At 45.2% G+C, this 10799-nt stretch overlaps 1 protein-coding gene across 2 annotated transcripts; it reads right to left on the bottom strand.

Annotated features, from left to right (window-relative positions):
- Window positions 1-396: 396 nt before the first annotated feature.
- On the bottom strand, window positions 397-7714 carry ZBTB14 (zinc finger and BTB domain containing 14). Of its 2 annotated transcripts, none has more exons than XM_079300774.1 (3): window positions 7206-7714; window positions 5059-5127; window positions 397-4651 (listed from the first exon to the last, which is right to left on the bottom strand). In XM_079300774.1, exons 2-3 carry the CDS (start codon window positions 5059-5061, stop codon window positions 3308-3310), a joined length of 1347 nt encoding a protein of 448 aa, XP_079156900.1. In that variant the 5' UTR covers window positions 5062-5127; window positions 7206-7714; the 3' UTR covers window positions 397-3307. The 2 variants fall into 2 exon arrangements, with proteins under 2 accessions (XP_079156900.1, XP_079156901.1); XM_079300775.1 differs by lacking the exon at window positions 7206-7714 and adding an exon at window positions 5411-5923.
- Between the last annotated feature and the right edge of the window lie 3085 nt (window positions 7715-10799).

The raw sequence follows: 10799 nt of genomic DNA, 5'->3' as shown, positions 1-10799 counted from the left end.
ATGTCTAAACTTTTCTAAAAGATTAAAGCAGAAAAAGAAAATCACAAGTACTCACTCAATTATGAGCTGCTTTTTTTTTTCCTACATTTTTAAAAAAGTTGATAATATATCTAAAAGAAGGGTGGGGGGGGGGGGTGGAGAAGGGCTGAAAGGCATTCTTTCCTGAATTTCTAGTTTCCAAACTGAGCTGTGCCAAATAATCAGCAGCATATCCATGGCTATTACAATTAGGATGAGAAATAAAGTGGATATTGCAGTTCAAAATCTGTTATTTGTTCCTTTTTCTCAAAGAAAAAAAAAAAAAATCTAAACAAAAAACCTTCTAAGGAATATTAGATTAGTCTGGCCCAAATAGAACCAACAGCTAATTGGACAGAATCTCATCCACTGTCTCATACTCTAAAAGAAGTTGCCATACTTGTCTAAGAAACAATGAAAACATGCCCATTCTTCAAACAACACAGATCATAGTTTACAAATTACCACACTGGAAAACCTCACTGGCTTGGAGCTGACACATATCTGCTTTTGTGCATGGTGTCTTTTGGCACAGACAGGAGAGAGATGGGAGCAGCAGCATTGTAAGATGTAGACAAATTACTTGAACTTCACAGACACATCCCCACAATACACAGGTTAACATTCCTTCAGAATATACAGATTAGTTTAGAACATTCATAAGAACATATATACAGCTAAGGATACCTCCATGCCTCCACACTTGTAACTTTTACAGCTATAAGGTGCAAAAAAAGCAGAATTTACTCTGATGTGACACATAATGTTCTCCCACATAACAAGACATGAGTCTTCTCATGCAAGCTTGCTTTTCTATAGCAATTTCTAATTCACAGCCTGACTACTTGTGCTCAAGAGTCAGAGCCATTTTCTTTAACTGTAATACCTGAGTTTGGTCTTTCTGCTCCAGTGTCTGCTTTCCCAGTAAGCTCCATTTTAATTTTTTACTTTCAAAAAATAACCCCAATGATGCTCTTCTTGAGGTTATTGAGCTTATCCCTCAGCTTCAAGGCAGAATCAACCATATTTAAACCATTCCTAATAGATGTCTAACCCATTCCTGAATGTCACCACTAATGGAGATTGCAGTACCTCCCCAGGTATTCTCTTTTAGGAATTCATTATTAAAATACTTTGAAAGTTTTTTGCTTTTTTTCCTAACATAACCATTTACTGCTGTAATTTAAGATCATGGCTTCTTGCATTCTTCATAGTAGACCTTGAGAAAACTTACTTTCTTCGTATTTTACACTTTTGAACTCCTATTACAACAGATCTGTTTTGCACAGTCTTATCAACCCCAACTCACCTAGGAAGAAGTGCACGCAATTTCAGATAAGAAAACATAGCAAGACTAATATATTTAGAAAAAAAAGTAGATCCTTTTTTGGACCTACTATCTTTATATCTATGATCATATACAGTAAAACATTTTAACAATGGTCATTTATCATGTTCCTCAAGAGAACCAATAAAATGCAATGAATACACATCCTCTGATGTTGCACAGGTACAAAATGTATAGTTTGTTTACAAACTAATATTACTGAATGTAAAATGAAGCAACATTTTAAAAAAATATATTGGTAAAGGTCCAAAGTTTACATTTTCTAAAATATTAAGGTCATGTTTTATTTACAGACCAGCGTTTGAACAATTACTGGCATTTTAAGATAACTGCTTAACCTGATGAATACATGAGTAAAATGAAACTGTAAAAAAACCTCAACCAAATAAAAACCCCTCAATAATTGAAGTTCCATATAACAGTTCCAAAAACACTATTTTAAATTTCTATTTAGAAAAGCAATATGTGATCTACCACACAGTAACTCATCAGAAACTGGTCTAACACTTTGATATGCTATAGGTATCGCAAGTGACCAATGTTACCAACCACGTGCCCAAGAGTGCGTTTTTCGCCCATTCCAACTTCAAATGAAGTTTTCACAACAGTTGTAATATTTACAAATTTAAAATAAAGGCTTAATATACCTTTGGATTACATTGCCACTGTTATTGCATCTTCTCTTGATGACTGCAAGTAGCAGACTGCAATCCAAAGACCACTTATTTTGTGGATTCTGTGAGTTAACTATTGTTATCAGCATGTGCCCCAGCTGGTCTTGAAAAAAATTAGACTAAGCAACTGACTAATAGCGAACACTCACCCAGGATCAGTTACGACAGAACTCACTCACCACTTGATCAGCGGTGGTGTGTCAAAAGGTGGAAGCTTTTAAGCCTGAACAGGACCTATGAGCTGTATTAACAGCCATGACACAAACCCCAGCTGAGCCCTGTGGGTAGGGCATGGGCTGCAAATTCAGGAGTCTGGCAGTGACACCTGGTCACCTGCTGCTGCAGATACTCCTCTGCCTTCACTGTGCTAGGTTAAGTGACCTGAAAGCTGCATAATAAAAAACCATCTCAGGCTGCATTAGCTTTTACTGATTTTTACTGGGTTTGAGTAAGGAGCGTGTCTCCTCCACGCAGCACCTTTTTTTTACTTTGTGGCCCAGTCCCACTTCTGGGGCCCTGCATAAAAGTGAACATAAAAACAAACAAGGCAGACATTTTTGCCCACAGAAGGGACTGGTAAATGCCGTGACACTTCTGCTTTGCTAGCCAGAATCCCTGTGAATAATTCAGTTTTTTTGAGAATACAAGTATTTCATTAAACTTGCCACCTTTATAAAAATAGGAGGATATCTGAGGGAATGGAATAAGAAGCAATTTCATTTTGATTATCATCCTCCTTTACACTCTGTTATACAAACCTACATTAGGTGAAAAAAGGAGGAATTAAAAAGCTTAGAGACTCAATGTATGCTTCTCAAAAAATTTTAGGTGCAATACCTAAGAATCTGGTAAACCAAATCCTTTCTTTCCATGTTTGTGATTTTTGAGACCTCAGCGTTTTCAAATGTAACTCACTGATTCTCACTGATTGCAATTTTTACATCATATTCAGTATTCCATACTGGATGAAGCAAAGCATCGGCCAGTGATGATCCCTGTTTTATAGAGAACTTGATCACATTCTTGAATTAAAGCAGTTATTAGTGCATTATGCTGCTAATGACGACAAAACTGTTTCACATTCTAATACCCATCTCTGAAATGTTTTAAAATACCTAACCACGCGATGCTATGTATTCCTATGTAACATTCAAATCTTCTAAAAATATGCTTTCTTGAAAAGATTCTCAGTCTAAATGTATATCAATAACAGATTTTGTTTCATTTAATTTCTTATATTATTTCTAATACAGTTCCTGCTTTACTTTTAGCTACAGGCTATAGTTTCTAGCTGCTGCTCTGCTTCTGCAGCCATGGCTGCTGCCTGCAACTGTTCTGTTTCACTCTGGATGGAATTGGCTGCTGTAACTTGCTTTCTTTCACTGTGCATATTGTTCTCATGCCTTTTTAGATCAGATGCCTTAGCAAAAGCTTTAGTGCAGGAACTGCAGACAAAAGGCTTCTCTCCCCGGTGCCTTCTTTCGTGGTCTTTGAGGTGGGACTTGTGCTTGAAAGCTTTATCACACATATGGCATGCAAATGGCCTCTCATTACTGTGAACTCTTTCATGCTTTTTTAGATCTGGTGCACGAATAAAAGACTTCCCACACACCTCACAACTGTAAGGCTTGTAACCTGTGTGTATTTTCAAGTGTTCTTTCAAATGAGCTTGTGTGGTGAAGCCCTTTGTACACATTTCACAAACAAATGGTCTGTCCGCAGTGTGTAGTTTTTCATGTTTTCTCAAACGTGCTTCATCAGAAAAGGTTTTGCCACAAGCCTGACATACAATGTGTTCCCTGTGACCGTAAAGCAAGTACTCAAACTTCATATCACCGGCTGCTGTGGTCCATCCTGGCGTCTGTTCATCTTTCACTTCACTTATGCCGTCATTAAATGTGAGTGCCTGAGGGGTCTGAGACCCTAAGTCTTTAGATTCCGTTGTTTCCATAGGTTCTACTTCTTGGCCATAGCAGTTTACTTTTCGAACTTCTTCACTTCCCAGCTCTTTCAGAATTGCCTCTTGCACTCTCAGGGTAGTGGTTGGTGATTTGCCATCTTCCTGACTCGGAGGAGTGCCTTCCACTGTCACATCTGATGGACTATCATCATGATCTCCAATCTCTTCCACATCATCATCTTGGGTATCATTGGGTTCCCCCATAGAACGGTTCATTTTTAAACAGTACTTGCTCTTGGACTGCGTGTTTTCTTCAGGACTAGACACATCACGTTTTTGAGAGCAGAGTTTATCAAGAAACCGAATACCAAGGATCTGGCCTGAAGACATCATCAAGTTTACATCCTCTTTTTTAACAGAAATCTTTGCAGTATACATGTAATTGAGAACCTCCTCAAAAATATCAGAACGAAGAAAATCTATTTCTATTACTGATGAACTATCAACTTCAAGTTTTTTGAAAAGCTTTTTGAAGTAGGTACTGCAGGCAGCAAGCACACATCTATGGGCTCTGAACTTAACATCTTCAACCACAATAGCGATGTCACAAAATTCTCCTTCCAGACGTTGTTCATTCAATGTTTTCAGGAACACAGTTTTGTGATCGTCGTCATTATACTTAATGGTTTCAGACATACTGATGAAAAACTCCTGTAAATTAACAGGAAAATTCTGTAACTTTTATAAAGTAGTCTAAATGACAAAATCACAAGAGATGAAGTGATTTCTATCATTAAAAAAAACCCTAACTTTTTTTGCATAAAATGACCACAAAAAGCCTGTGAAGACTTTCTGCATTACTTTAAAACTGATTTTAAAATTGTGATCCATAAAGGTCTTTCCTTAGGTTATACAATTTACAATTATTCAAATCTTTATTCAGTTACACAAAATTGAAAATTTTCTCATTAAAACTGCAATTCTCAGTAAATGTATGACCCAACACATAAATCATTATTACAGCTAAAGGACATGTTAACACTAAAAAAATGTGTAAGAAATACTTTAAATGGGTCAGCACGACAAACTAAATGTGAAATATCAAATATAAGCCTTACCATGAACAATGCAGGAAGTTTTCTAAGCAAATTATTATTAAAGTAATCTCAGAATGGGCCACCTTCAGCCTGAAAGATGGAAAGATAATAACATTTCAAGAAATTATAAGATCAATTTGAAAAAAATTTAAATTTAAGAGTCAAAACATAGCATTTTCAATTATGTAAACTTAGATAAAATACACAGTTGAAATACCCAGTTATTTTTTCAGTGATAATAACAGACAATTCCATGTGTTTACTTTCTCATGGCTACTGCACTTCCCTGGTTCCACTTTCCTGCTACTTTGCACTAAATCTAAAGTACTGAAAAACCTTCCCACAAATCACCACAATTAAGGCAGTAACCAACCCATCAAGAAGGTGATCAGTCTTCTGCTGAACCACAGAGCTGAGCAAGCCTAGCAGAGGGTCTGGCAAGCAGACCAAGCATCCCAAAGGAGACCAGGGACAGGGATGGGTGCACATCCAGGACCAGGGAAAGGGACAAGTGTACCAGATTTCCAAACTATGGAGACACCAGAGAACAGAAGGATAATGCAAGACACGTAGTTCCAAATTATTCAATTCCATCAGACATCTAATTGTGCCAAAGCAGGAAACACAGCGGAGAGGAGGGAAATTTAAATTTGGTTTGGAACAAATCCTGCGCCACCCAGCACAGATGTCTGGGGAATTTCTTCCCCAAATTCTAATTTATCCTCAACCATACATGAAACAGAAGCACATGACAGGTACGATGACAGATTTGCAACTCTTGGTGCTGTGTGTTTTACATGGTATGGGAACACCCGGCTCCCTACAAATATCTCTGCAGATCTGGCACCTCTGCTAAAGTGTCCCTGGCTACATAGAATTTTTTTTAATAAGGAAAAAAAAAAGTAAAAAAACTTCCAGCCAAAATTATTTTTTTAGTCCTAAATAATCAAATTTTCAGACAGCCAGATTCTGTAAATATTTGTAATATACAAAAGCCAGAAAGCAATATTGTATATATTTATGGGCTGTCTGGATCTGCCGGCCCAGGAAAATGCATCGGTCCAGCACTGAAGATGGTAGGACAAAAAACTATTTCAACGGGATCTTTTCAGAGTTCTTTGCAAGATGGGAAAAATGCTTTCCTTTTAATCAAGCAGCAAAATGTCACTGCTTATCCAGCAGCTATTGCACCGTCCTGTTAAACAGAATGCAATTTTGCTGCAATTCTGTCGGCACTAAGAGAGAACTAATTATAGAAGTAATTGGCCGAAAACAGGGCTGCGGAGTGCACAGGGGTGTGTAACTGGCAAAGGACAAAGTTTAGTCCTTTGCGAAGGGAGCAGGGCAGGCACTTGCCCAGAGCGCGTCCTGGTCTGGTTACTGATTCCACTGGGCGATTCAGATTTATTCCGCCACACGCTTTTGACACGGCCGTGCCTCCGCCAGGGCCGCGGGGAGGTGTGTCCGGGGCTGCGGCTGCTCGGGACGCGCTCGCAGCCGCCGTGCCCGTGGCCGCGGAGGCGCACGCCCGCTCCACGCACCCGCGGGCGGGTTCCCGGCGGGACCAGCCCGGCCCCTGCCGCGCCGCCCGCGCTCCCGGCCCGGCGTCGGGGGCGCCCGCGAGCGACAGGCGGCCGCTCTCCGGAGCGAGCCCGGCGCTCCCGCCGCGCCGCCTCACGGGGCCGCGCGGGGACGGCGCCCCGCTCCCTCTGTCTGTCTGTCCGTCCGTCCGTGCCTCCCTCTGTCCCTCCCCTGCCCCAACGGATCCCGCGCGGCTCCCGCCGCCTGGACGCGGCCGCGCGCCCCTTTGTTGCGGCGGGACCCGCGCGCCCCAGCGTGCGCATCCGCCGCTGGCCGCGTCCTCTTCCTCCTCCTCCTCCTCCCCCTCCCGCTGGCCCTCCCCTCGCCCGCGGGAGGCAGGCGCGCGGCGGCGCCGGGGCTGCTGGCGGCGGGCGCGCCCGCGGCAGCGCCATCTCACCCAGCGCGCGCTGCCGGGGCTGCAACGGCGGCGGCGAGCGGGGGAGGGATGGCAGAGGGAGGGGGAGCGGCAGCGGCAGGAGGAGGAGGAGGAGGAGGAAGGGGGCGTGCGAGGGAGAGCGCGCGCGCGCGCAGCGCAGCGGCGGCCGGGCCGCGGCGCGGGGGAGGAAGGGGAGAGGGCTCGCGCTTACCTGCCGCCCGCCCGCGCGCGCGGAGCCGCGCTTCCCGGGGAGCGCGGGGGGGCCGCCGCCGCCACTGCTGCCGCGCGGGAGGGGGACGGGGACGGGGGAGGGAGGGGAAGGAGGGAGGGAGGGAATGGGGGGGAATTTGGGGAGGGGGTCCTGGGGGGGGGGGGCCCTGCGCGCGTCTCTCCGGCCGTCACCGCCGCCTCCTGCACGAGCACTCCAGTGCGCGCGCGCGCGCGCTCGGGCGGGGGGGCGCGGGGGGTGCGTGCATGCGCGGTGCGAGCGGAGGGCGCGCCCGTGCCCGGGGAGCGCGGAGGAGGAGGAGGCTGGGGCGGCGGGGAGGGGGGAGCGGAGCCCGCGGCGCGCCGGTTCCCATCGCCCTTCCCCCGCTCCGGGGGACGCGCGGCGCGGCCCGGCCCCTACTCGGGCGGCTCAGGCCGCGGGGGCGCGCGGGCCGCAGCCGTTCCCGCCGCGCCGCGGGCACCCGCCCCGCCGCGCCTGCGCCCGCCGCGTGTGCGAGCGCGGGGCGCGGGCACCGCCTCCAGCCGCCAGGCGGCGCACGGCGGCGAGCGCGGCGCGGGCTCGGCCCCGAGCCGGGAGCGGCGCGGCCGCGCGCGCCCGCGGCGGGGCGGCGGTGGCGGGAGGTGCGGGAGCGATCCCGCTCCTGGCGTGTCTGTGCCCTGCCCGCCGGGCAGCGGGGCTGCTCTGCCCGCCCGAACGCGCCTGCTGGGCCTCGGGCGGGTACTCCGCGGGTTGGATTTTAACAGGCGTAACGCGGCCGCCAGGAAGGAATAAAGGCTTTTCCTGCGCTGCTCATCTCCCACCTCCGGTTTGCTCTCCAAAAAGCATCTCATGAGATGCTACCCTAATGGCACGGCTTTCCCCGGAATAATTTGTACATAAATAAAGCGCGGTGTTTCTGGTAATGGGAAATGCAGAGGGTTTGCTTTGGAGAAAAATTCGTGGTCAGTACTTGTGTTGGAAAGTACAGCGAATTGAGGTCACTGAGGTAGTGGAGTCACCTCCTGAGAACAACAAATTGGCCTTTTTCGTTGGGTTGACAACTCCTTCCCCTTCTTGGGCTATTTTCTGAGAGGTTTCTGTGTAATGCGCCAACATATGTAGTGAGTTTTGGTCCAGTTGGATCGCTTTCTTTTGCTGTTTTTTTTTTTTTTTTTTTAATATTTTTTTTTCCCACTCTCTTGTTAGATATAAGGAAATTAAGTCCCTATTTTGCCTGGGCTTCTTTTTGTAGTAGCATCGTTGATTTACATTCAGAAGGCAGAATTAACTGTCTTAAATAGGGCAAGAAGTAATGGGGTCAACTGAGAGGGGCTATTTGGGTTGAATATAGGGAAGACATTCTTCCTTGTGGGAGTGGTGAGGCTCTGGAACAGGTTGCCCAGAGAAGCTGTGGATGCCTCATTCCTTATTGCTCCTGAGAAACACACAGCTGCTGGTTTACCACACTGACCAGCAAATGACACCTCTTCATTTTGTTGACACTCGCTCTTCATGGTCTGTCTGTACCTGCAGAATGTGGATATGCCTAACTTTTAGGGCCAGGTTCTTCTATGAGTACTCAGAATAAAAGTAGTAATGGAATAAAGAACCCAGTACTCTACAAAAGGTATGGCTATCCTTTTTTTCTCTCTGCTTTTCTATGTCTTGTGCTGCTGCTGACTGTGTTTCCGTGTGTTTCAAATTGTATCATTAGTAGCTCCCACTGAGATACTAAAATAGGGGAAGCATATGTTCAATATCCCAATATTAATAACTACGGATTGTGGAAAATTAAAAAAACCAAAAATTATTGATATTATCTAACAGTGTGTGGCGGGTTGACTCTGGCTGGATGCCTGGTGCCCACCAAAGTCAGTGGAGAGAAAGTACATTGAAAGGCACATACGTTGAGATATAAGGGCCGGGAGAGATCACTCACCAATTACTGTTACAGGAAAAACAGTCTCCACTTAAGCAAGTTATTTTATTTTATTGCCAGTCAAGTCAAAGTAGAGTAATGAGAAATAAAAGCTGAATCTTAAAACACCTTTGCTCCATCTCTTCCTTCTTCCCAGGCTTAACTTCACTTCCAATTTCTCTCCTTTCTTCCTACTTCTCCCCACCAACTGCACAGGGGAATGGGGAATGTGGGCTGGGGTCAGTTCATCACACATTGTCTCTGCTGCTCCTTTCTTCTCAGGGAGAGGACTCCTCAAACTCTCCCTGTTCCATCATGGGATCCTTTCCACAAGTGACAGCCATTGATAGACTTCTTCAAAATGACTGTTTCCCATGAGTTGCAGTTCTTCACTTCTCCATGGCTCTACAACTGCCAAAAGACTGCTCCAGTGCAGTTTCTCACAGGGTCACAGCTTCATTTGGGCTTCTTCCAGTTCCACCTGGGGGTTCTCCATGGGCTACAAGTGAATATATGCTGCACCATGGAGCTCCATGGGCTGCAGGGCTACCAAATGCCTCACCATGGACTGCCCCCCAGGCTACAGGGGAATCTGCTCCAGTGCTGAGCACCTCCTTTCCCTTCTTCAACTATCTTGGTGTCTGCACAGCTGCTTCCTTCATATATTCTCCCTCCTGTCTCTCTCGCACAGTTTTTGCCCCATTCTTAACTACATTATTCCAGAGACACTACTCTCAGTGATGGGGTCAGCCTCAGCCAGCAATGGATGTCTTGGATTCTTCTGGCATTGGTTCTGTCAGACACAGAGGAAACTTCTAGTACTTTTCGTAGAAGTCAGCTCTATTTTCCCCCCACTACCAAAAGCTTGTAAAGTACACAAGCTCTATACAAACCCAATAGAGTATATAACATTTTTCATTACATATGAATGTTGCACTAGGTTTTGAAAATAAGAGACAAAAGGTAAATGTCACAAAAATCTGGATGAAAAGATTTTGGATTGAAAATATGTATTATTGAAGGTGAAGTATAAGAGTAAAACCCCTAGTATTTCCACTAGCATGTCTGTGGGCTAATACATGCAGTCATGTCAGTTGCCAAAATAAAGTATTTTTTCAATTTACTGGAAAATACTTTTCTGCAGAAAAAGTGTTCAAATCATGTATCTGACTGAAACACCTTTCTGATTAAATTATCCTGTACCCAACTAGCACAAATTAACATTTAGGCTTTGAAGCAGTTTTGCAGTTTTCCTATCTGATGAACAAGGCTATAGATGCTGTGGATATGTTGAACCAACAGGCTGTTTGTATTGCAGAAATATCTGTAAGGGAAGGGTCCTTTGTAGGATGTGCTTGTTTTGTTAGAAAATTGTATAACAGGAGTGAAGAATGACAAGTGCCACTTTGTGTGTAAGTGAATGTACTAGGACAGAGGAGGGAAGTCAGGGAGCAGATGCTCCTTGCAGTGTGTGTTTCCCATAGCAACCTGGCAAATTTCCCAGCAGAAATTTGTGTGTGAGTTTGTCATGCTTTCGCGTCGCTTACTTGCACTTGTATTTTCAAGGATCCCCCCAAAAGAGGAAATAGTAATGACAGCTGTGGAGGAGTGGAGCATAGATGATGGAGGTTGGAGGCATAGCTAAGCTATGCTGTATAGCTTAGCTGGCTAAACTGTAT

This window comes from Erithacus rubecula (genome assembly GCF_903797595.1).
Source record: "Erithacus rubecula genome assembly, chromosome: 3".
Taxonomy (NCBI): domain Eukaryota; kingdom Metazoa; phylum Chordata; class Aves; order Passeriformes; family Muscicapidae; genus Erithacus; species Erithacus rubecula.
Note: the sequence above shows the minus strand (reverse complement) of the source record. Positions and strands in the feature narration are given on the sequence as shown.